General features: G+C 42.4%; 2 protein-coding genes across 14 annotated transcripts in view; one reads left to right on the forward strand and one right to left on the reverse strand.

Moving 5' to 3' along the window:
* GABRD (gamma-aminobutyric acid type A receptor subunit delta) overlaps positions 1-4,064 on the reverse strand; it is a 66,245-nt gene extending 62,181 nt beyond the window's left edge. For 4 of the 7 annotated variants that reach the window (XM_065854875.2, XM_065854873.2, XM_071798554.1 and 1 more), the window contains exons 1-3: positions 3,965-4,054; positions 2,300-2,497; positions 1,028-1,089 (exon numbers count right to left, since the gene is read on the reverse strand). The gene's annotated coding sequence lies outside the window, so the exon portion shown is untranslated. Of the gene's footprint in view, positions 1-1,027; positions 1,090-2,299; positions 2,498-3,964 lie in introns of all 7 variants that reach the window. The other 3 variants (XM_071798557.1, XM_071798558.1, XM_071798556.1) reach the window with 2 other exon arrangements.
* Positions 3,272-26,168, forward strand: part of GNB1 (G protein subunit beta 1) — a 28,451-nt gene continuing 5,554 nt past the window's right edge. The window contains exons 1-8 of one of the 7 annotated variants that reach the window (XM_065854878.2): positions 3,272-3,605; positions 15,756-15,818; positions 17,237-17,288; positions 22,807-22,914; positions 23,577-23,615; positions 23,968-24,074; positions 24,673-24,736; positions 25,436-25,598. In XM_065854878.2, the coding sequence (XP_065710950.1) occupies positions 22,858-22,914; positions 23,577-23,615; positions 23,968-24,074; positions 24,673-24,736; positions 25,436-25,598 (430 nt within the window). In that variant the 5' untranslated portion in view covers positions 3,272-3,605; positions 15,756-15,818; positions 17,237-17,288; positions 22,807-22,857. Of the gene's footprint in view, positions 3,606-4,150; positions 4,402-15,755; positions 15,898-17,236; positions 17,289-22,806; positions 22,915-23,576; positions 23,616-23,967; positions 24,075-24,672; positions 24,737-25,435; positions 25,599-26,168 lie in introns of those variants that run through there. The other 6 variants (XM_071798562.1, XM_065854877.2, XM_071798561.1 and 3 more) reach the window with 6 other exon arrangements.

The raw sequence follows: 26,168 nt of genomic DNA on the forward strand, positions 1-26,168 counted from the left end.
AAAGATCTGATATGGATGCCTCTAAAAGTACGGTAGCATGCAAAGTTCTGAGTGGCAGAGCCGCCTGCAAGAACAGGTGTTCCAGTAGCAGGGCAGGTATGATGGATTCTGGTTGGTTTTTGAAACAGCTGAAGAAACCCACAACCTAGTGAAACTGCCTAAAGATTCATCTGGTTTGGTATGCTCTCTATAAAGGGGTTAATATCAGCTGATTGAGAAAAAGGTGCAAGAAATTTTGCAACTGAGAACTATGGAGCAACCTGCTTGCAGGAGAGGTTTTCTTCAGACCTAAAGCAAGCGGCAGGAGAAGAACCTGTATTTTGCTTCAGCTGACCTAGCCCTAGCATTCGTGGAAGCCTCAAGTTTGAGAAGTATCACTATTTTGTGAAAATGTCTGAGTTACATTTCCCATTTATTTTTTATTTTAATTTGATTTGGCTATACTAGCTACTTCAAAGTGGACTAATAAAAAACAATAAAGATTTGGTATTGCCAATTTTATATATATATATATATGTATATATATTAGCTCTTCAGGTATTAGCAGGTATTTTCAGTTAAATTTTTAGTTACAACGATTTCCGTGTGTATCAGTATGCATAGACAAGAAGATTAAAAATAAAAAATAAAGATAATGCACATACAGTAGCTTCCAGCACAGAACCATATGAAGCCATCAGAATTAAACACCGTGTTGCATGCAGTAATGTGTGGTTCTTTGGAAAGATTTTTTAAACACATCAGAACTGATTCGTCCAGTGAGATTTACAAAACAACACAAAAAAACCCCCACCCGCCCCATCTGAAAGAACCCTCCACCCTGTAAACAACCATTTCATTCTTCATAATCCCTCTTCATACCAGTAGTATAGCTACATATCAATCAAGTTTTCACTGGAGAATAAGACGTAATTAAGTCACTGGATCAGAAACAGGAACTACTGCAACGGTTATATTTTTACAAAAGGATAGGTGTGGTGAAAGCATTAGTTATGTGTATATGTGTATACTCAGCATGTATAAGTACCTTGGCTGGTCCAGTTTCCTTATCCAAATTCCATGGAGTTAAAGAGATCGCAGAGCACAGATCTGTGGAGAGAAATTCCCTTTAGTTCTCATAAACCACAGAATACAGAAAAATTAGAATGGAAAAAAAAGAAGCCTTAGGGATTCCTAGGAGAGGATAAGATCTATGTACTTTATTTAAAGAAAAAAACCCCAAACAATACAACCAAACCCAACAACTTTAAGTACTATAATGGTCCCACTACTAAAAGCATGACACTCCCCCTTTATATATCTGTAAACATGAATGAGGTCACCCCTCAATCTCCTCTTCTCCAGCTCCAGAGCCCCAGCTCCCTCAGCCTTTCCTCACACGGGAGATGCTCCACTCCCTTCAGCATCTTGGTGGCTGTGCTGGACTCTCTCCAGCAGTTCCCTGTCCTTCTGGAACTGAGGCACCACAACTGGACACAAGATTCCAGGTGTGGTCTCCCCAGGGCAGAGCAGAGGGGCAGGAGAACCTCTCTGACCTACTGACCACCCCCTTCTAACCCACCCCAGGTACCATTGGCTTCCTGGCCACAAGGGCCCAGTGCTGGCTCATGCTCACCCTGCTGTCCCCAGGACCCCGGAGTCCCTGTCTACGATGCATATGCATGCATATTTATTTCAGAGGTGCAGCAGAAATTATTTCTCCATGGCTACTGAACAGAATACAAGAAATTTTGGACTATAATTCCAGAATCCTTTAATTTCAGTAAATTTGTTATTTGTAAAACTCAGGGCAAAGAATTAAAGCTTTAGCACATCATAGAGGTTATTTATAAACATTTGATTATTACAAAACAAAGGCTTAACCACACCAAGATCTAATAGTTATTCATAACAGACAAACTGAAAAATAGCCAACCCACTTTCCTACAGTTTAATTGACAAACCTATTATTTCTCTTAGTAATTAGAGGTAACCACACCTACCTTCCCAGAAAGCATGATGGCAAGTAACAGTTTGTTTTAAATTCTGGAGAAGGAAGCAACTACTGGGAGGAGAGTTTGCAGTGGTCTCTTAACTTTTGGGGTTTTTTTAGTTACTTTAATTACTATCTGTTCTTTCTGGGTAGGTTTTTCTTTCACAATTAGCTATAATGCGGTAGGGTATTTTTTACTTTTTATTGCAAACCTACTTGGGTAGTAATTTCACCTCTTGCAAAGTATGAACAAATAGGGGAAAAAAAACCCCAGATTTAGACCTGTTGATAGAACAAAAAGTGACACAATACTGTATGTATACTTACTTTTGACTATTAAGTAATAATGGTTTAGTATGTGAGTGCTGGTGCGAAGTGATCCCATCTTGGCAACCTCTGTCCTGCCTGGTTTATGTGAGGCCCAGTCTGCATAAAGAAAATGCTTTTTTTTCTTATGTCCCCTTATTTTTTTGCTTGAATTGCTCTTTCCCACAATGCCTTCCAGAGCAGAGATGGATGCTCATCCTGAAAGAATATTAAAAGAAGGCTCTGGAAACTTCAGCTGTGCAAGTACCCTTACAAGCAATGTTAAGAAAAATAAGTTGCAAGCTGACTGAATTGTCACTCGTTGTGAAGTTCCTGAGGGAAAGATGGTACTTCAAAGGTATTTACTGCTTGCCAGTCTTCTTGTATGTGGTGTTTTAGCATCTCTGGCCTTCATCCCCACACTCCCTCGTGCTCAGCAGTACAGAATTCTTATATTCAACATTTTCCTGCTCTGGTGAAGGGATATCAGCTCCTCCTCCGAGCCCTGCTCTCTCTGGGAGATTCTCTGCATAAATAACGTTGTTTGTGGGGTTCTGTTTTCGGGTCTGTTTGGTTATTTTCCTTTTGTTCACGCCAAGGCTTTTAAATACTTGTTTTTCGCCCTGCAGGGGCGGCCTGGGCGCGGCGGGGCAGAAGCGAAACCCCCGCTCCCCGCCCGCCCGCGGCCTTTGTTCGCGCTGAGGGAGGAAGCGCCTGAGGGGCCGCGCGATGGGCGGGAGGCGGCGGCCGCGCGCGTCCCGCTCTTCCCGCCGAGCTGACTGGAAGGGCGTTGCCCGCCCGGGAGCGCGCACGGGGGCGGGCGGGAGCGCGCACCGTGGCCGCTGCCCTCCCGGCCGCGCTGGCGGGTCCCCGTCGAGGTAACGCGGCCTCCAGCGCGGCGGGGCCTGCGCTTGCCGTCGGCGGCACCGCCCGGCGAGGCGGTGCCGGGAGGCGGGGCGGGGAGCCGAGCCGGGGTTTCCCGGCCGGGCAGTCACGGGCGGGGCGGAGGGGGGAAGTTAAGCCGCGCCCAGGCTCTCGCTTCCCGATGGCTGCGGGGAGCTGAGCGGGCACCCGGCGTGCGAGGAGGAGTCGAGACCCAGCGACACCCCCCTCCCCCGCGGCTCCCTCCTCCCGACTCGGCTCCCCGGCCGGCGCGGCCGCTTCCCCGGGACCAGCCGGGCAGAGCGTGGGCGGCTCCCCTTCCTCCTCCGTCCCCTCCTCCTTCTCCTCCGCCCCCCTCACCCCTCCCCAGGCCGGCGGGACGCGGGCAGGAGCCGTGGGCGGCGGACGTACCGGCCCGGTTAATGAACAGCGGCCGGAAGGGCAGGTAACCGTCTGAGGGGAGCGAAGGCGGCGGGTGGGGGCGGAGGGACCAGCACAAAAGCCTCGTCACCGTCCTTCGCGCCTTCCCGCCGCCGCCCGGCTCGCCGAGCGCCCGGCCCCACCCTGAGGCCATCTTCCCGCCGGCGGCGGCCCCGGCTCCCCCTCAGTCCCGGCTCCTTCTTCCCCTGCGCGGCCGCCCCTCGCTCCCCTCCCCCGCTCTTCCTCCCCGCTGCCGCACTTCTCCTTTCCCTCCGTCCTCCCCTTCCGCCGCTCCCTCGGTTCTCGCGTCGCCCGGGCACCGGGTTTGCTCCCCCCCTCCGCCCCCGCCATCCCCCGCCGCGGCGGTGCCTCCTCCTCGCCCACCCGTTCTTCGGAGAGAAGGGCGGCTCATGGTTTGTCCACCTCTGTGCATGGCGGGGTTGGAAATAGCCCCCCTCCCCCGCGCTCCCCCACCTCCTCGGGGCTCCAGCTTCCCCTAAAAAAGAAGCGTGTTTGTAGCTGGAGGAGGAGGAGAAAAAGGTGGGGGTGGGACTGATTCTCTCTTGAAGGCTTTAAGGCGAAAAGGGAGGAGACCTTGGATCTTGCAGGGTTCCATTTTTAATTATAATTACGCTGTAGTGGTCTCTGTTAGAGGCTTTGAGGTGTTTTCTTGTACGCGTTAAGATAAAAAAAGGCGAGTTTCCCGAGCGATCCGGCCGGCAAGAAGGGAATATTTGGATAGAGATTGAAGGAAAAGCGATGGTGTGGCTGCTGTAATGGTGGAAAACTGATTGAGAGGAGACGGGGGTGAGACAAACAGGGTAAGACCGCTCCAGCAGCCCCCATCGGGATGGGCTGGCAGGCTGGGCTCACACCGGGGCTTCTGGGGAGGGAGGGGTAGGGAAGGTTTTGTTCTCTTCAAAATCAGAACTGAGGATGGGTTTAGACCGCATATTTGTTTTTCTTCCTTGTATTACGGTGCTGCATATTTTTGTGTGCCCGTAGCAGCAATAACGAAGATCATGGAGGGTGTTTGCTACAAGAGAAAAATGGAGTTTTCTCCTCGGAAATGCTGTTACAAATATTCTTTCAATTCCCAGCACTTTTTTTTTTTTTTAAATCCGTACAAGGGATATTTAAGGTGGAGGATTTTAAATTCTACAGCTTTATAGGAAATGAAGAGGTGTAAAATATCGATATAAAAGAGACGAGACGTTTTATTAAAAAAAAAATCTTGTCCAGAAGAAAATCAGAATGATATAGAGGTTGTTGTAAGATGTCAATTTATCATTCCTGAAGATGAACTGAAATTTTAACGAATGTGATATTTCATTATTCTCCAACAAAGTCATGATTGGGACTCGTCATTTGAAATCAGGCATCCTTTCTAGGATGCTGACTGCCACGTTATTATGCATTGTCTCCACAGCAGAAAATAGGAGGAAAGGACTGTAAATGTAAGGCTTAAGTGATTATTGAAACAGCTTTTGAGAATAGTTGGCTCAACTTGGACAGGGGATTTAAATCTGAAAAATTGAACGTTTTGCTGCTGTAAAATATCTGTACCTAATCGTGAGAGATTTGTCCCATATTTTAAGCTGATTTGCCAAACACAAGGATGTGAATCGAGACAAAATGCTGTCGGTGTGTATGTGAAGTACATGTGCAAAAACGAAGATATTATATCAAGACCCAATTTTGTTCTAAATGTAAAAGATCAGAGTTTATTTTTTCCCGTTGTATGCTTTAGGAGAGGAGAAAGAGAAGGGGCGATAATAGTGTGGTTGTTTTGGTGGCTGCAGATTAGCCAGGGTGTGTGTTTGATTTTCTTTCTGCTGGGAATGAATGGATCTCTCTGTGCCTGGGCCCAGGAGCTGCAACAAGATGGCGTTTGCAGCAAGGCAGCTCTCGTTCTTCAACTCCTCCTCACCACGGCTTGCCCAAACTACAGCTTATTTCGTAATTGTAGTTCACGTTTACTTTCTCATTCTATTTGCTTTCTTCTTTTTTTGAGGGGAGGGTAGGAAGAGCATTTGGAAGGTTGTTACGAGAAATCTGTGCTTTTTTTTTTTCCCCTTAATTTTTGTGAGCTTCTCCAGATAGGAACTAGGTGGGAGGAGTAAATAGTTTTATTGAAATGTTCACATAGGCTGTTACTGGATAAAGGGTTGACACGATTTTCTCTTTTACCTTGCAGTGCCTGCTTAATACCATCAAAATGCTCATGGTTTTCATTAAGTCTGTGGCTGAAAACCAGTATTTTAAACCTGGAGCACAGGTATACAAAGGCCCTGCTGGGGCTGTGTGCTGTTGCTGGTTCTCCATTAGCCAGGTAGTCATTAAACCCCGTGCAGACAGTTATATTTCTGTGATACAGAAGAGTCTGTCATCTACTTCAGAATGCTGACCGTTTGTGGAGGCTTTTAAAACTGCTTTTGACCTGGAATTATTGTCCTACTCTAGGTAATTGTTCTTATGGGGAAGAACAAGAAAGGTTTTGGGGATATGCAAACAGTTCTGTGTCTGTGAAGTCTTGAATTTTAAAATTTTAGTATCTTTTAAGAACAATGGACTTTTAGTTTGTAACATTTGTAGTATTTTGCTGTAGTGCCAAGCTTCTTAACTTTGGTAGTCTAAATTAGAAAAAACAAACACTTCAGTTAACATTTGATATGCTGGACTTGGACTACCCAGCAAGAAAAATAAGAAATGCTTGTTATGTCTTCTGTATTCAAATGACCTCCAAACTGTTGGTAATACCAGCTTTTTTAGTACTGTTTATCTATGACTTAATGTATGATCATTTGTTTGTGAGTTTACTGGAATATCCCAGCTGTAGTTCATACTGGGAGGAAACTGGGAAGCAGAAGAGAGAATTTGCAGTTAAGGCTTGTGTTGGTTTTTGTTTTAAAGAATGCAAAAAAAAAGGTGCTGAAATTAGCTGAATGAATTTTACTCCTCCATTATGGCAATAACAATTTTTCAGTCAAGAACATTTGTCCAATAAACTGTTCCATTTGATGGTACTTACAATGTGCTGTTGAACTTGAAGCTAGTTGTGCAGTTTATTTGGTGCTGATTCTTTGGCCTTTCAGGACAGCATCAGAAAGGGTGATGTGGGACCATGTATTGGGTAAGATAAGTTGCATTTATCCTTATTCAGCCCTTGCAGCTTCTAGATCACTGTGTAGCAAGCATCCTACCATGGAATCTTCAACAACGTGCAAGGTTAGAATTCCACAGTAAATCCTAGCAGAACAATGTTTAAATCACCTCTATACCTTGTGGAAATCTGAAAATATTGTATTTAGACCTAATGATAATTCCTCTTGTATAAGTAACCAGTGAAGTTTGGTATAATGAGGAAGTGTGTAGAATTTTGTGTAGCGTTATTCTTAATATCATCCAAGAATAAACACTCTACAGCTATTAAAAATTTAAAAAGCAGGACAATTAAACTAATAGAATAAGAAAATCCTTCAATTAATGCAATTACTTTCAGGATCCTTTAATTATGGTAGAAATACATATCTTTTGTGTTTATAGGAACCCTTTTCCTGAAGGGCAGCAAGCTGCTGGTGGCTGCAGTGGGCAATGGCTTCTTGGGGCTCTGGAGCCTTCTCTTGGGTCATGGGGAAGAACAACCATAACTGTTACTTGTGAAGCAGTTACCTAGTTACGATTGCTCAATCAGTGTGAAACACGATGCTAATTAACTCGTGTTGCTTTTGCAGATTCTGGTGGTGCCTATTGCTGTAGTTAGGAGTGTAAAGAAGTGTTACCTTTAGCTAGTGTTGTAGTTACTGTGTTAAAAAGCTGGAGTTGCTTGCTTGCTGTGAAACCAGCAATGGATTTGTCTTCTGCAAGTGGGGCTGAGCTCATGTTTCAGTCAGTGAATTGGATTAAATTCTTACTGTCCGTGGATTTTGGCTCTCAGCATTAGTGGATTGGTAATTGATATTCTCAATTTTAATATCCCGTTTTAGCCATATGGCATACCGTATTGTTGCAAGAATTGCATTTAGAGCTAGTTTGTTACTAGGAGGTTGAAATGAGAAATGATGCGTTCAGGCGATTCATTTATGCTTAGGTGAGTCGTCTTTGAAGTCTCTAATGCACATGATCCTGCCAGTATATAGATATATATTTTTTACAGTATTTTACTGGTTATGTCAGGAAAACATCTATAACCTTGAAAGCAACTAGCTCATGTTAATGAAATTTTTCTTAAGCATGTGATTGGAAATAAAGTGGAAATTTTTTTAAGGAAGTCTCTTGCTCAAAGTGCAGACTCAAAATGAAAAGAATACATATTCTATTCAAAATGTTGTGTTTTGTTTTGTTTTCTCTCCCCACTGATAATGTTGGAACTGGTATTAGCCAAGGTTATGATAAAAACAAAAATACCCCCAAACCCCTATGTTTCTATTTAACATGGTATCTCAATTTATTATTTCTTCACAGGGTGTCCAGTGTGCTGGGGATTTTGTGTGCATGGATTTGTTTTTCACCAAACAGAAATGCATGCAAAATCCATAGATACTTGAGCCAACTGGTAGTTCAGCAGAACATTAAAGAGGTTTTTAAGAGCTTTGAGCTGGCTATGAACGAGACCTTTACTTGAGATGCCAAAATAATCAATGTAAATTACTGTGGAAGCTTCCTAGTACAAAAATATGGATGCTCCAAAATAGGTTGTGAAGCAGAATACTGCATTTTTATTAAAGCACTAGAAGACTTCTAAGTAGAGAGAAAGGACATGACAAGCCTTTGAGTAAAAATACACATTTAAAAGTATTTTTGGGAACATAAAGATCAGACATTCTTGGCCTGATTTTTAACAGCCGACCTTCCAAAATGTGTTCTTTACAATTAATATCTTGTAAGACCACATTAATTCACATTAAAAGCAGGTCTCCATTGTATTTATTGGAGTGCACTTTACTGGGGATGCTCTAATTAGATGCCTACATGATAATTTGTATGTGTAAGTAAAAAAAAAAAAATATATATTTTGGGACATCACAGAAGTGTTTTGTAGGGAGACTTGGAAATCATAACTTTAAATTCTGTCCGGGGTTTTCAGCACTGGCCTGAGGGCAATGAGAACCTCTCTGACCTACTGACCACCCCCTTCTAATCCACCCCAGGTACCATTGGCCTTCCTGGCCACAAAGGCCCAGTGCTGGCTCATGGTCACCCTGCTGTCCCCAGGACCCCCAGGTCCCTTTCCCCTATGCTTCTCTCTAATAGGTCATTCCCCAACTTATACTGGAACCTGGGACTGTTCCTACACAGATTTAAGACTCTACACTTGCCCTTCTTATATTTCATTAAATTTTTCCTTGCTCAGCTCTCCAGCCTGTCCAGGTGTCTGGATGGCAGCACAGCTTCCAGTGTCAGCCGCTCCTCCCAGCTTGGTGTCATCAGCAAACCTACTGACAGTCACTCTATTCCCTTGTCCAAATCATTGATGAATATATTGAATAATACCGGCCCAGCACTGACCCCTGAGGCACTGCACTGGATCCAGGCCTCAACTGGACTCTGCCCATTGACCACGACTCTCTGGCTTCTTCCCCTCAGCCAGTTCGCAGTCCACCTCACTACCCGCTCATCCAGACCGCACTCCCTCAGTTTAGCTGTAATCTCTCCAAGTATATTTTACCAGCTCAGGTGTAAATGATGATTTTTCTCATTCTTATTACAAAATCAAACTGTATTGAGTATGGGAGACTAAATAAGAAATGTGGTAAGGCTTTTTTCAGAAATGCAAACACCCACAAAGTTGACATCACTGCCAGGAAAGCAATGTCCTACTCCTGTGCCTTGTTCTTCTGTTACTGTAGGCTTAATTAAAGAGCTGATGCCACTTATTTTCCTTTTTTGTGACAAAGAGTTTCTGCTTAAGTATTGCAGGTGAGCTGTTAATTCTGTACATCTTTATTTTCTTACTGCTTTTCTGGCCTTCTTGCCTGTCTTGGGCTAGATTTAGGGAACCATCTTAAATCTGTTCTGTAACATATGCTTTGTGCTCATCCTGACATTTTAGGATTTATTGAAATCTATCAATGGAGGCTATCTTAAATTACTTGCAAAACCAGGAAGTTATTTGACAAGCTGAGTGGGTTTTGTTTTCTCTTTGTGAAATGTTGAAACAAATTTCCAACACTGCTCTGACAGTAGAATTTTTAATTGTGCACTTCGAAATTGCAGTTTAACTTCCATGGAAACTGAAGTACGTGTGCCTTGTATTAATGGTGTGTGCTTTACTGTAAGGACTCGCGACATCTGTGGTAACACAGGGTATATTTTACTAGGCATCTTTTGCTGTTGAGCTGACACATGTTTTTGGGCCTTGCAAGCACTGCCTGGGGCGGTGCCACCCTTTTGTAGTTGGTGGGGAATGTGGCTTTCTTCTGGAATTACACAAATTGAACTGGCTGGTATACTCTCTTTTAAAACCAGAACATCTTGTGTTCAGTCCGTCTGTTTGGCTTTTGTGGGTATTTGAGGGATTTGCTGAAATAATTGAGGGATAAGAGGTGGCTCGAAGCTCCAAGGTTAAAAGCCTAAAGATGATGATATGAATGTGCCTTTGTTGTTGCAGAGATCTCAAAAAGTAATGCTTAGTTACCTTCAGTAGTGAAATTTGTGTTATAACTGCATGCGACTTAGTGTATATTTTGTTTGCAGTAAATGAATGGTGTTCACCAAAGCAGGCCTGCGCATGCTTCAGGATGCTGGGAAGAAATTCGTTTATGGTCCTCGTGGATTTTTCCTGTTGAGTTCCCAAAACTCTTTTCTTCATGTAGCCTAACAAATGTGTTTGGAGGGTGGTGCGGTGATTTTGCATTTGTCTAAAGAAACAAAGTAGATGTGATAGTCTGAAACCTTTGGTACTCAAAATAAGATTATACCGTACTAATTAAAGAGCTCCCTTTGTTGGAACATATGCTTGATATTCCTGTTGCACATTCTTTGTGAAGTACTGAAGATACACAGCTGTCTGTTTAACAAAGGTGTTGTCTGTACAAAGATCAAGAACAGTTCGCTTGGTGCTTGTGGCAATTTAATTGTGCTTCAGGTTACTAAGTCCTGAATTTCAGTACAAGTTGTCAGATATTATCTGGTTAGTGCCTGAAAACTTACTGTAGAAGTTAATATACCAAACCGATATGTTCTCTACTCAAGTCAGTGTGATTTCTGTTTTAGAAACAAACTCAAAACCACCTGCCCCCCAAAAACCTGCGGTTTTGCACAACAATAGTGTCCAGAAGCTCCAAACAGACATGAAGCAGTGCTTGTAGAAAGAGGAGAATTCGTGCAGGACCTTAAGATTTACACATTTCAACTAACCTTACTGGCTTCTGGCTTTGTTAAACAGACTTTGCTTTTTTGACTTCGCTTTGCATGTTGTGTTTGTGTCTGTTCCCAAACACCACTTCTGGCTTCAAGGTCTCCTGTGTTACTCTACTTTTCAGTCTGTCAACCTTGCTTTTCTTGTTCCTGTTCTTCTGTACCTCAACTCATTTTGTATCAACAGTACATATCAAAGTAGAGCAATTACTGGGAGCAACCAATGAGCTACTAAGGGCTATAAATTATTGCTATCAAAACTAATGGAACTGCTTGCACGCTGATTAAAATTGGGTTGTGTTGGTTGCAGGGCTAGACAACAAAGTATTGTGCAATCTATTTGGGGTAAAAAGATTAGAAAAGTCATCACAGAATCCTAGAATGTCAGGGATTGGAAGGAACCTCAAAAGCTCATCCAGTGCAATCCCCCCATGGAGCAGGAACACCCAGCTGAGGTTCCACAGGAAGGTGTCCAGGCGGGTTTGAATGTCTGCAGAGAAGGAGACTCCACAACCCCCCTGGGCAGCCTGGACCGGTGTTCTGTCACCCTCACTGAGAAGACTTGTCGTTTTTGAAGACTGGAGTGACATTTGCTTTCCTCCAGTCCTCAGGCACCTCTCCCATTTCCGAACACTTGGCAAAGATGATGGAGATGAAGTGGAAATGGCGGTAAAAACTGGTGGTTAATGCTAAAGGAGGTGAAGCACTGAAAAGTGACAGTTGAAGTAAGAAACAACTGCTCAGTTACTGAGAGGCTGTGCAGATAGAAGCATCGAGTGATAAATGCTTAGTCATTTCTGTGTTGGTTAATTAATAGTAATATATTCTCCTTCAACGCTGCCTGGGTTTTGTTTTTCAGGCTGAAGGGAGACATCTAGTAGTATGTGACAACAAAATTGCTTGGTTTTGGATCAGGGGATACTTTATTAAGTGACAGTTTTCAGTAACTTATTTTTCTGATAAATGTAACTAGAAATTTATGCACAATCAGGTTTTAAGTTTTCCTGATTTACTGTGGTTTGGGTGTGGGTGTTTTTTTAATGGCACGGTCAGGAAGGACAATAGCCAAACCCATCACTGTCCAGTTTGATAAAATGGATGCAGTTTATCCATATCCATAGCAGATGCTTTAGGTATCTATTAAACTTGCAACAATCAGTACTTTTTTTTAACATAAATTCTCTGTTGTACCTAGAACTAAGATTTCTTTTTTAATGATTCACGTAACTTGCGGATGCATTTAGAAAGGATTAATGAAGTGACCTGTTACAGTCCAGATTTTTATGCTTAAATATTGCATCAGTATCTTTTTTTTTCAATGTAGGTCATGGGATTAGCATCAGGAAATGTGAGTATTTTGGCAACGCAGGGCTGCCATCTTCCATGGAGATAGCTGGAGTTTGCTCACTGGTGGTGGCAGAAGATGATGGGCCACTTCACTCCAGAGCTGGTCATTGCGAGCGTGTGTCCCTGCCATGATCTTGGGCATTGTTGCTGGCCGATTAGCATTCTGTTTTGAGAAAGTGGGAGGCTATCCACAAGGTTTATTTTCAAACACTTGTTAAACACAGGGAGTGCGGAGTCCTTAGGTCTTAGAAAATTGAGGCATGCAAGCGAGTGCTGATGAGTTTGGTGACTTTGAGTAGACGTTGTGTTGCTTTATGTGGTAATAACCTCTGGCAAATTGAGGAATGTGCGCATAGAAGTTAACTCTTTTGTAAATTGAACTATATGTAATAATAAAGTATTTGTGAAATCAGTTGGTTCAATTACAGGTGTTTTTAGCTAGTGTAATTATTATTTTGTACTCGCACGCTGTATTGAAAATGGGAATCTGTTAGCTTTTTAACCAGCTAGTGTAACTGTTGCACAATGAGCATCAAGTTATCGATCTGATATTCACTTGTTTTGTGTGTACTTCACACTAATGTGTGGAAAAATGTCTACTGAGCACAGTAACTGCTTCAGCTGGAAACTTGGCAATTCTTCAACACAAGAAGCAGCCAATACCTCCCACAGAAATGGTCCAGCCATGCTCGCCTTTGACTACACAAGTGTTTTCAGTAAGGCTTTGAAGGAGTTGTACAATCCAGCGTTGTCCCTACCGGGGTAATCTGTTTTGCAAACCTGTTAGTAAGGTATTGCTTGCTTTCCAGAGCTCATGTGCTTGGAAATTATAGACGTAGCAGATGATTCCCAGAAAGAAGACATCAAGTAAATGAGAAGGGACTGTATCCATTCACTGGAGCATATTTACATTTATGAATTTGTAATTATTATTTTATATGTCTGTAGGCCGTCCTTCAAAGCTGCTCTTGTAGGAGATGATCTGTACTTGCCAAAACAGGCTAAGCTAGAATTAACTCTTGGAGGAGCACATACACATGCAGATATCAAAATGTCCTTCAAGTTTCCAGCTGTCTGATAGAACTGTTTCTGTTGATAGTCAGGATCAAACCGTCATACTGAGGATATGTTGTTTTTTGTACATGGAACAGTCTTGAAGCATAGCTTTAAATTTCAGACTTCTAATTACTGTTGCCTGGTGGCATAATTGGAATTTCATGTTGTTGGCAGTGATTTGGAAAGGTCATGTAATCTATTGGGCATCAAGGTACTTTTCTGTGATAATAATCAGCTACGTGGACTGTAAGAAATAATTTTAATAAACTAACTTGCAATTCGCAGTTTGACAGATGTTATCGCTACTGTGTATTTGGTACATGAGAGCGGTGATAAGTGTTGGGTACCTGAAGAGAAGCGTGTGCATGTTGAATTAGTGACCGCCTGCCCACAGCAGCTGGCCTTGCTGGGCATGGGATGTGTCCCGTTCACAGGGAACATAGACCAGAGCAGCAAAGTAGCTTAACTGAAAACTGTTGCTTTACCTTAATAGTAATATTGATGCTTGCTAGTCAGTTTTCAGGGTGTGGTTGTTGTGTTTGTGGTGTTGGGGTTTTGTTTGTTGGTTTGTGGTGTGTTTTTTTTCCTCTCCAGTGAAATAATCTCTGGTTGAGTGCCTTGGATAAAACGACCTTCTGTGCCTCTCTTGCAGGAGGATGTGTTATGCAAGAAATTTTTAAAATTCAAGTGGTATAATGGTCACGGAAACCAGTTTTTACTAGTGTTGACTGAGATGTGTTGATAAAGCCGATTAAAATGCATGCCGGTACAGAAGACTGCACACAGTGCTAAAACCCCCTCGGAACCTTCTTCAGGCTGAACGTGTTTCTCGGCCTCTCCTCGTATGAGATGCTCCAGTCCGTTAATCACCTGCAAGGCCTTTCGCTGGACTCTCTCCAGTAGCTCCATGTCTTTCTTGCCTTGGGGAGCCCAGAACTGGACACAGTGCTCCGGACTGGAGGGGAAGGGTGACCTTGACCTCCTGGCAATGCTCTTCTCAATGCAGCACTGGATGCCGTTGGCCATCTTTGCCATGAGGGAGCATTGTTGGCTTGTGTTGAGCTTGTAGTTAGCTAGGACCCCCAAAACATGAAGTGATGTGCCTCTCTTGGGGCTGGTTTGGGGTCGGATCCCTCCTGCAGCTGTGCTGGAGGTGTCTGTGCTGTGTCCTTGTCGCTACAGCAGAAGCGGCTGCTTGTGGATCCTGGGCAAACCTCGTCGCAGGGGCCGAGCCGAACCCTCAGTGACTGGTGTCTCCTTTGATGTGCCGTGTTCTGCTGCAAGGCCAGGCACAGGGGACCTGATGGTGTGTTTTAAGAGGCTGGAATGCTTTTGCCAGAGTTCAAATATTGGCCTTTGGCATCTAGTTAAGCTACGTGTAAAGCAGTCTTAAGAAGGTGTGCAGGTGGAATTAACATCCAGAATGGTTGGGGTTTAAGTTTCTCATTGAATCCATAGTTAGAGAAGAAAAACATGTTTATGCAGCTTATGGCTTTGGAGAGGGCTACAGTGAATATATTTAATCTTCTTAAGAAGTTGCTTGATTTTGGAGGGCTGTGCAGATTTGTGATGATGTTCAAGACTTTTGAATGCTTTCAGTATTCTTCCAAGTCCCTTTTATTCCTTTTTTCTGTCTTCTCTGCTTTCTCCCACCTTGTGAAAAAAGCTGTAGTCTCTTCTGCAAAAGAGTCTTCTTTGTGGGAAGACTTGTGTTCTTTACCTAGGAATGATGATGCTTTTGCCTTCTGGAGTGACTCTGTTGTTTTTCAGTCCGAACTGCTGTGCTGCTTCACTTAGAGCAAAAGGCTATGGGAATGTGGGACTCTGGGCAGCCCAACCGTGTGCAGGGCTGGCTGACCTCCAGGTGCTTTGGTGTCATGGTTTAACCACGTAAACCATGCCTGAAGAGTTTTGCGGTACTTTTTGTTCTCCTCTGGTTTAGAAACCCCAGTTCTTGATGTTGAGAACCTCAGGTTCTCGGCTAAGCCAGGGTTACAAGGGCTGGTTAAGGTGGAGCACATGAGCTTGTTACAAGAACTTTTTTGGTTGCTGAACCAGTACTGTGGTGCAGTGAATGAGTTGGCCTGTAATTTTCATGTTGCTTTTACCAGGCTACATTTTGGCTAAAAGTGGAAGCTTGTGGCAATGCGGATCCTCTTCCTTAAGCAGCTCGTCTGCTTTTGTTCTTAAATGAGCTCCATCTTTACTGTAGAACTGAAAATATCTCAGTCACCGGGATTGCATTCTGCAAGCATCCCAGAATGCCTTCAGCATACGTAACTGAAAACTTAACCTGGTTTGAAAAATAAACTAAACTTGATTCAAAAAGTTTGCTGTTATGCTTCCTTATTCTTCTTGCAGGCTGGTTAAAATAGCTTTTTTGGTTTATTTTTGTTTTTCTTTTTTTTTCCAGAAGGCATATGAAATCTGCAACACCTCTCCTGCATTAATGAGGGTGCAGCACAGGACAATAATGGTGTGTGTTTTGGCCTTTGCTATTGTGTATTCTGTGTGCCGTTAGTGTTCCAGCATAATTTTCCTTGTTTACATTGCAGGTAATTCCTTCAGAATTCTGTTAGATTTCATTACCTCTGCGGTGTGGGCAAATTTTTGTGTTAAGAATTCTGAAAGTTGAAGAGAGTTGTTCTTTTCCTCAGAGCTTAAAATGGTCATGTCATGTGTTTGTCTCGGGGGGATGGAGTTTGGCCTGTGTGAGTTACTGTTTTATGTCTAAAAGTGTGTTGTTCTGGCAGTAAAAAATAAAACTGCTTACACTGTGATGGTTTTGTAATCACAATATTAAACTGTTCATCTGTAAATGAGCTTGGATGAGGATGACCCATATCCTAAGTAGCTTAAACTCCATACCAGACAACGAAGTGGTTTGTAAATTTTCCAGCTAACAGTGAACTGTAAAATCAGAAAGATGCATTACATATAAGCATTTCAGTTTAAAGTGTATGAAGTTGTAGGCTCGCTTCCTGATTTAAGATTATCTTCAGTACATTCTTGCTTTGTGCTTTGAATAACCTTCCAGTGTCCTGGTGCAGCAGCTTTGAAGCTGTAGCCCCAGGTGTCCCTTGACATCACCCGTGGCCCTTGTCTTGCTGTGTGACAGAGACAGGTCGCAGATGCTTCGAATGTATAAGCGGTTTTCCATGTTTCGAACCTTGGGGTGAGCTATAATTATTACTGCGTGCTGCCAGAGGAAAAGATGTTCTGAAATTTCTCACATGGAATTTTTTCACCTTGCTACAAAGCCAGTTTGTATGTTAAATCATTACAGTCTTCTAGACTGCAAGTGCGTGCGTTACTTAATGTGTCAATTTTTACTGTTTAGTACCTTTAGTGATTAGAAATCGAAGAGTGTTGTGCTCTCACTTGAGCTCATGAGTAGGAGGTTTATGTAACTTCTTTTGATAAAATAGATATCCTGGTATTTAACAATGCTTAGAAAGCAAGCGTACCTCAGGAACAGTATGGAGTAGAAATCATTTCAGTGCTCTGAAAACGCAGATTTTGGAGGGGGCACTTTGTAGTGTAGTGAAAATTACAGTCTTGTATGAGTGAGAAAATGCTTTGTTCCAATCCTAAACTCTCTAATAGTACGGACTTGTGTGTCACTAGGGTAGGAGAATTAATGATCTGAGGGTTGCATAGCTTTCTTGGAAAAGGAATGTTAACAGCTTCTTGACATGAACAAGTCTTTTGCTTATGTTAGTGTTATTAAAGCAATGCCCATTTCCTTCATGAAGACAAGCTGGCTCTCTCAGTTAGCTAACAAAACCAGTTTGTGCTTTGACGGTATTCTAATTTCTGCTAGATTTGTTAAGAAATTGGTGTTATTTATTGATAATTGTACTAATGCTGTGTGTTTGGTTTTTTTTCCCCCAGAATTTACATGTTTGACAGCAGAAGTTGGCTTTCTACTGTAGCGAGAGAAAATGTAAGTAGAGAAATAAGGTAACTTCTTTCTTCTGGTGCTTGAGAAACTCAGACTATTTTTGAAAAGTGTCTGTCTTTGGGATTTTAGCTGTTAGTCTGTGCGAGACTACAGTACCTGTTTTCTACTTTATGTCAACAGGAAGGATTTTAAAATGGCCAGGAAACCTGCTAAATAATGGATGTCAGTGCCTGCCTTCTTTCAGAAACCGAACTGGGAAAGCAGAGGGAGACCACAGATGACACTGTTTCATCTCAGTGGGGCAGGGAACTGTAATAAATAAAATGATGAGAACAGTTATTCTCTCATGAATGAAAAATTACTTATCCGCCATGCTTGACAAAAGAAGGCCAAATTTCTTTTGAGCAAAGTGGCTCTTGTCAGAATGTTCTTTTCAGTGTGTCAGTATTATTTAAACAGAACTCCAAAGTTTCGGAGTTTATATTCTGTGTAATCATTAGCATCACTAATATTCTTGGAACTGTGAAACCTTAATTCCCTTCCAGACTATAACTTCAGAAGTTTCTGCCTCTTGTGGAGCCCCTTATTCTGTGAGGAACATTCCTGGTTAGCCATGTGTTGTGTAGAAGGTATTTCCTTAGTTAAATTTGTTACTTTCAATTCCTAGATATTTACCAGTCTCTCAAAAGCAAACAACAAGCCAGCCCTGTCTCTGAAAGTGAGCACAGTGTTCCCAGTGTAGACAAGGAAGTTGATGAGGCCTCTACAGACAGCTGAGAGCAGCCTCACAGTCACAGGCCCTGGCTGTGGTGGGGGATTTTAACTTCCCTGATGTTTACTGGAAGGACTACTCGGCCAGCCAGAGTCTAGGAGGTTCCTCCAGTGCCTTGATGATAACTTTCTGATGCAAAGGGTGGAGGAACCAACTAGGAGAGGTGCACTGCTGGACCTCATCCTCACTAACAAGGAGGGTCTGGTTGAAGTGGTAAAGGTTGAGGGCTGCCTTGGCCGCAGCGACCATGAGATGGTGGAGTTCAGGATCTCATGTGGCAGGAGGATGGAATGACTTCTCCTTGGTGCCATCTCAAGGCGTATCAGGGATAAGAGGGTCATTAGGGGCAGTCAACATGGCTCCACCAAGGGGAAGTCGTGCTTGACCAACCTCATTGACTTTTATGAGGACATAACGAGATGGATGGATGATGGCAGAGCGGTGGACGTGATCTACCTTGACTTGAGTGAGGCATCTGACCCAGTCTTCCACAGCATCCTCACAGCTGAACTGAGGGAGTGTGGTCTGGATGAGCGGGTAGTGAGGTGGACTGGGAACTGGCTGAAGGGAAGAAGCCAGAGAGTCATGGTCAATGGGCAGAGTCCAGTTGAGGCCTGGATCCAGTGCAGTGCCTCAGGGGTCAGTACTGGGGCCTGTATTACTCAATATATTCATCAATGGTTTGGACGAGGGAATAGAGTCTACTATTAGCAAGTTTGCTGATGACACCAAGCTGTTCCTTTTCAGTGATTTCTAACCTCTAAAATTATCTATACCCTTTTTCCTGGTGATCACTGTATCTGGACATGTGTGTACTTAAGGATTAGAAGGCATCCCTGAATATTTTTTGTCTTCTCTTTTGAATCATGTAAATAGGAGGGAGAACACTTCAAATTTGTTCCACAAGCAATTCTGATCTTTCTTACTGTTTTTTTCCTGTTGAATACAATTTAGATAGGAATCATGTATACTTCTGATTAAATAATAAATACCCCTTCAGCTTTTCAAAGCCAATACGATGTCAAAACATCGGACCTAACCATGGGTTGTGTATAATTCCTTTGTCATTGTGAAAACGTACAAGCTGCAGTGCATGTTGCTAATAGGATTTATGGTATCTAATAGATTAGCATGGCTTCCTTTAATCGGATGACCTGCTATGAGACTGTCTGGTAGGCATAACACAAACGCCTTATTTAGGCTGTAAAGTTTTGACTCCGTTTCTGCAAATGATTTATTTTACTTCTGGCCGTTTCCCACACATTGGAGTGATGTGTATTAGCAGGAAAGATGCTGAAGGAACAAATATCAGGCAGCCCTTTCATTTTGGAGAAAGGCGACTTGGCCAACCTCCTTATGAAATTACTCTACTTGGGTAATGCCTTAGAAATTTAAACACTGTGTTACCAGATTTTGCATCCACAGTGGCTTGGTGGGATTACTTTACTTTTTGATAATGGTAATGTGTAGTAAAAATACCTTGAAGCAAATGAAGTTTGGCCATCAAGGGACAGAAGTTGTAAGTATTTGTCTTAATGATAGCTGTGATTTCAAATCTGCATTCGCTTCTGTAAATCTTTAGAGGTTATTCACAGGACAGGCTATAGGTGAGGATGGAAGACTCTATCCTTTTCTCTTCCTTTTTATAGGAATAGCATGAGAAAACAAAATAATGAAGTGTTTAGTGAGCATTGTCTCATTGCTGTTCCCAGGTAGTTTTAGAGAGGAATTGGATTTAACCCAAGAACATATGTTTGGATGAGCTGTGTTCAACTCTTCGCATTTCTCTTATAATCTAAGCAAGCACTGGTCGACATAAAAATGTGACGATATTAATGATACCTTGGTTTCAGTAACTGGACTTAATTGGATGAACAGCCTGAGCCCTAGAAGGACATTACAGTTGTAACAATGCAGTGAGTGAATCAGAGTTCTTTTGCCTTTGAATTGTTCTGTTACTGTTTTCTGAGTAGTGAGCTTTCCCTTTACATTAGAATTATTATACTGGGATCCTATACTGTATCTCCATTTGCAGGATGTATATGGAAGTTTTCTTGATTTTGTAAGGCTTTCTGTTCAGTTCAAAGATTCTGTGCAGTTGTTCAACATATGAGGGACTGCCTGGACATATAACTTTCCCCTTTACATAGGAACAGAGCACACGTAGCTTAGAGAGAAACAAAACCAGAAGTTGTTACTTTGAGATGAGTGCTGTGATAAATCCTTTTTACATAGCTGAATTGCGAAGTTTTATTGTATATAAGTAATAAATTATGTGAAGCCAGTACTTGATTTTCCTATGTAGAAAACAGGAACAAAGCGATTCTTCTAGGGGTAACTTGTAAGGAGAGATTAGAGACTTGGGTCATCTGGAGTGTGAAGAAAAGTAAACTACCTTGCAAGGACGGGTATTGTTGTCCCCAGCAAGAGGAGCATTATCTACCAGGTATCCTTGTCAACAAGATTAGGGGGAATTAGGCTTAGGGCAGAGACACTTAAGCACTTCAGCCTCTGGAAAGGTCTTGAGTGAGCTCAGCCAAGCGAATGTGTTATTCTCGAGCAGCCTGTCTTCCAGAACACAGGCCATATTAAAAAGAGAGTGAGGTAAGCATGAGTTCGGCTGCTACCTATTTCTTCACAGCTATGGTGATAGGTTGGAAAAAAAGGAGTGTGGAGCTTGGGTAGTACCTTTTTGCAGAAGGCTTGCTTGATTTAGAAATTTAGTAACTTCTTTCAAAACCCCAGAAATCATCCTTCTCAAGCTTAGAGTTCCTCCTAGAGGTTTCTCTTTAAGTGGGGTTGAATGCCTTTAGAACATACTCAGAAAACAAAGATGTGATTTCATGGTATCCAAATGTGCAAGTTTGAGATGAGCATAGATCATATATTGAACAGTCTCTGCTTGTTACTTCTGTGTCGGTAATATTAATAAATCCGTATTAAAAATTCCCATCTATCAAGAGTGAGTATAGATAAAATATTTGGTTTCCCATACGTTTTCCTGACCTTACCTGTTGTTCTTGCTCTTTTAAAGACTATTTTTTTTTTTTTTGTAAATGCTTGATACTGGTGAGCTCTGCGGACTTTGTGTAGACGAAAGATAGACACGAGGATTGCCTAAGACTCGGTGTAAAAGAGATCGAGGAATAGCCAAGTTGGTTGTCTGGTTGTCCCATAAATTTGAGAGTCTGATTCAGAGAACTCCTACATTTTAATGCCCTTGGCTTCTTTGGGATTTTTGTTTCCTGAGTGAGTTCAGTCATGTTGGCAGGAATTGGAACTTCCTGTTGATGTTGAAACAACAAAGACTACAAAGGGAATGTGGAAATCTGCTTTAAACAATTTCTTTGGATGTGGTCAGAAATGCAGCTCAGAGCTTGTAGTTGCGTGGAATGCACAAGGGCTGACTTGTAACTCTGAAAGTGTATCTGACTTCAAGATATGAATTAATCATACGGATATACGATATTACAGATGGGGAAGACATCAAGAGTTGTGTGCAGTCAGCTACTAATTGTCACACAGCTAATAATCATCCAGAATAAAAGTACAGTGTTCAGTTTCTTTGAAGTGAACTTATATGACTTTTTTTCCCAGGATTAGTGTTCAACTCCTTTGGCCTCTTCCTGTTCCATACAAATAAGTTTTCCATTTAAATGCTAGAGAATTCTATTGCATGGTGCACAAATTCTGGCAGAAATAAATGGGCGCTATTTTAAGCTGTATATTACAGGAGAACATATCTGCTTTGACTGACATTAGATTATTCATCCTATTATGTTTTTAAATAAAGCTGCATGTAAATCTTCAATGTAGCTACCTGTAATTCTGCAGCTGGAATTCTGGTGTCCTAACTCTTTATCTTAATCCCATCATTAAGTTGCTGTAACCTTGAACAGAATGCCTAAGTTTTGGATTGTAATTTTGTTCTCTGAAATAGGAATGATGCCATCTCCAAGTTCTTTGTACTCTGCTGGAGAGGCTGGTATTTGCTTAGTGTTATCTGCTGGTTCACTCTTCATACCAAACTGAATCAGAAAAACACTAATGAGAAAAAAATGCAAAAAAGAGGCCTGGAGGGAAGGAATATATTCATCAATGATTTGGACGAGGGAGCAGAGTGACTGTCAGCAGGTTTGCTGATGACACCAAGCTGGGAGGAGCGGCTGACACTGGAAGCTGTGCTGCCATCCAGACACCTGGACAGGCTGGAGAGCTGGGCAGGGAACAATTTAATGAAATATAACAAGGGAAAGTGCAGAGTCTTGAATCTGGGCAGGAACAACCCCAGATTCCAGTATAAGTTGGGGAATGACCTATTAGAGAGAAGCATAGGGGAAAGGGACCTGGGGGTCCTGGGGACAGCAGGGTGACCATGAGCCAGCACTGGGCCCTTGTGGCCAGGAAGGCCAATGGTACCTGGGGTGGATTAGAAGGGGGTGGTCAGTAGGTCAGAGAGGTTCTCCTGCCCCTCTGCTCTGCCCTGTGGAGACCACACCTGGAATCTTGTGTCCAGTTGTGGCCTCTCAGTTCCAGAAGGACAGGGAACTGCTGGAGAGAGTCCAGCGCAGGGCAACAAAGATGCTGAAGGGAGTTAAGCACATTCATGTGTGGTGCCACCTTATTCTGAAGATATTTCAGAGAAATATTTTCACCTATATTCCAGTACTTATAAACCAATCTGCCTTTTTCTCAGGTGTTTTTTGAGATGATTGAAAGGACTTGTCTTCTCTAGTAATTTCAGGCTATGACTTCTACTAACTGTCATTATTATCACCTGTCTTTCAGCTTTCTGGTTGTTTCGGAGGTGGCAGTGAAGCACACCTTTAGCACAGGAAAATGAGTGAGCTTGACCAGTTACGCCAGGAGGCCGAGCAACTGAAAAACCAAATCAGAGTACGTATTGTACCAGTGGATCTCGAAACCACAGTACAGATGGTCATTTGTGTGCCTTGAGGAGAACGGAGATGGACAGCAATGATGCATTAAGTTAAATGTTTTCACAATGTCAAAGTTAATGTGGATATTTAGAAAGGCCAAGCACATGTAACTGCCTTAGGACATTACTTTTTTGTCTTTAATATTGCTTAGACAATAGTTACAGAAGTAAAGCACAAAATGAATTAGGTGAAAATGAATGTTCACTGAAATTTTTCTGAGCCAGATCCTGACCAATGTTAAACAAACCCCTGCTTAAAATAAGGTCAGTGATAAGGTTATTCAGGGCTTTGTCCAGTTAGGCCTTGAAAACCCCCAAGGACGGAGGCTGCACAGCCTGTCTGGACAAGCCGTTCCCGTGCCTGGCTGTCTTCGCGGTGAAAATTGTGTCAACTTTCTCTCAAAAGAAGAAGAAAATGTTCAAGTTAAATGCTGAATATGCTCAATGTGTTTTAATAGCAGACAGCATAATATGTTGATGCTGCAATTAGGATGGGTCTTGTCTGGGTGACAAACAAACGCTTCCTGAACCTTCTTCTGGGGGTGCTTGATCAACTTGACAAAGCAGAGATAAAGAAATGTACAGAACTTCTGAATCCTCGAACTTTCTTCTGTTGTAGGATGCTAGGAAAGCATGCGCGGATGCCACCCTGGCTCAGGTAAGCATTTAACAGTTTAACATGAATTATGAAAATTTGTCTCCTTTAAAAAGAGAAAATACAGTGTAATTCCATGAAAGGAGTTTAATGTGAGGGAAGCGTTCTTATCCGTTCATCTGAGTCCTCAGCCGCATTGATAGCCTTTGGAAAGAAGCAGAGATCTTTGCTCAGGTGCGCTTGCAAAAGAATTTTGTAACATGGGGACGCAAAAAGTATGCAGACATTATCTATAAAATAAACTTACAAACTTTGGTCTGCATTGGAAAGCTCATTCAGCTGTAAATGTGTATGATGTGTTACTTCTGGAACTGTGAAGCGCAAGATTCCATGCATGACACCATTGCTATTGCAGATCACAGCCAATATCGACCCAGTGGGGAGAATTCAAATGCGCACTAGAAGAACACTCCGGGGACACCTGGCGAAAATTTATGCAATGCACTGGGGGACTGATTCCAGGTGGGTGCTCGTGATACAAGATCAGATCACTTGGCTTCACTGCTCTTTGGAAAGTTGGGTGCGCAGGACTCTCATTTTTCCTGTTCCTACCAGAAGGAACCACTAATTCCTAGAGGATCTGGGCAACCAGGAGTATGCCATTGTATTGCAGTGCTGACATTCGTTCAGGGGCTTTGGGTATATTATAACTTAAATTTCTCTTTTTAAAAACAGGAAAAAGGAAAACGCGCTGACATTGTAGATTCCCAAATTTGATGGATCTGAAGCCTGTGTGTAGAACACAGAAGCACTGATTCTGTGCAAGTTTTCTCCCTCAGTTTTCAACATTGAGATGTTAGTTACATGGCTGCAGATTTTTCTGAAGTCAGAATGCGTTAACGTGTAGGTGTTCCCTCACACATTTCTGTAATATTTAGCATCAAAATTGCGTACTTGCAAAATTATTTTTATAGTCCTAATAACTGAGTTTGGTAATGCGGCACTGCACTAAAATGGTTTCAAGTACCTTGGCCTTGGTAGTGGAGACAAATGTCATCAGGAAGATTTCCTTTCTTGTCTTCCTGCAATGATCATGTTTTACCTCCCGTTTCCTCTCTAGGCTTCTAGTTAGTGCCTCCCAGGATGGCAAACTTATAATTTGGGACAGCTATACTACAAACAAGGTAAGAGTAACTGATATGTGCTGTGTAACTCAATTGTAAATACAAAGGAAGGTAATATTACCTGTCATGATTTTGGATGCATCACTTCCATAGTACGAAGACCAAAGTCTGCATTTAAAGAATATAGCAGTCTTAAGTGCATTGTGTGTGGAAATGTGCACCACAAATGCAAACCAATAAAATACTTCATCTTAGAGAATGTTTTCATTTGTTTTGATACTGCAGATAAATTTGATCAACAGAGAGCAAGAAGTAGTCAGGATGTCGCACCAGAACCATCAGAGATTTAGGCATAGCCATAGTAATTTGGTGCCTGCAGTTAAAGAATTGAAAGACCTGACATGTGATGGGTCGTGACTTTCTAGCTACAATCACATCATGCAGTTCAGGGTTCCTTTCACTTTCATATGACAATGATTGGCTTTTGCTGGTTCTGGTTACTGTTAGCAGGGCTAGCGACAATTCACGTGGCCTCTGAGTTGGGTTGACAGGAGCATGGAACTGGCTTTTTTTGAAGTTTAGCTTCAATAATTTTTAAAATGAAGTTTTCTGAGCACAGAATGACAAGGAAATATGAGGCAGTTGTTTAAATGTGAAGCTTGATTGCTTGCAGTGGATTTCCAAAGAAGGATTTAAATGGCACTGAAAGTACTTGTTCATCAATTTTGTAGATGAAATACACTGACGTATCGCTTTCAGGTGCATGCTATTCCCCTGCGTTCATCTTGGGTCATGACTTGTGCATATGCTCCTTCTGGAAATTACGTGGCTTGTGGTGGTCTTGATAACATCTGTTCCATTTATAACTTGAAAACTCGTGAAGGGAATGTACGTGTCAGCCGTGAACTAGCTGGTCACACAGGTGAGTGCCCGTTCACAATTATCTAAGCACGTGGTGAAGACTTTAACAAAAATATCTTTGAACTATGATTTCCTAATTAAAAAGATATATTTTGTTGTGCAACTCTGTTTCTCGGTGGCGGGATGGTAGCTGCATACTGCCTGGTTTTAAATGGCTTTTTCTCTCTCCATTTGAAAAACTTTTTAAAGGATGATAGTCTTTGAACAAAAGAAGCCGAGGTCATAAGCATTTGTTGCTCCTGGCTGCAGTGACGTGCAAATCCACTTCCAGTCTAAGAGTTTGGTGCAGAGTTACCTGAGCTTCTCCCCAGCTTGGCCAGTGGATTCCACACATTTGCCTCACTGCTCCCTGTTTCTCCTCCTCTCCTCACTCAGTACAAAACAAAAATCAGTAAGGTATTTCCAAAACAGCATCAGCCCCATTTGATGAAGCTGCTTAAGTTTATTTTCTGCTGTTACAGACATCTTTGTCTTGGTCGACTTGCTGTGCTACCAGTCTCTCACTATGCTAGTGTAGTGGTTGAATTGGGCATGAACTGCAAAGAGCCAAAATACATCGTGTCCAAAATGC

Source organism: Patagioenas fasciata, chromosome 23 (assembly GCF_037038585.1).
Source record: "Patagioenas fasciata isolate bPatFas1 chromosome 23, bPatFas1.hap1, whole genome shotgun sequence".
Lineage (NCBI taxonomy): Eukaryota > Metazoa > Chordata > Aves > Columbiformes > Columbidae > Patagioenas > Patagioenas fasciata.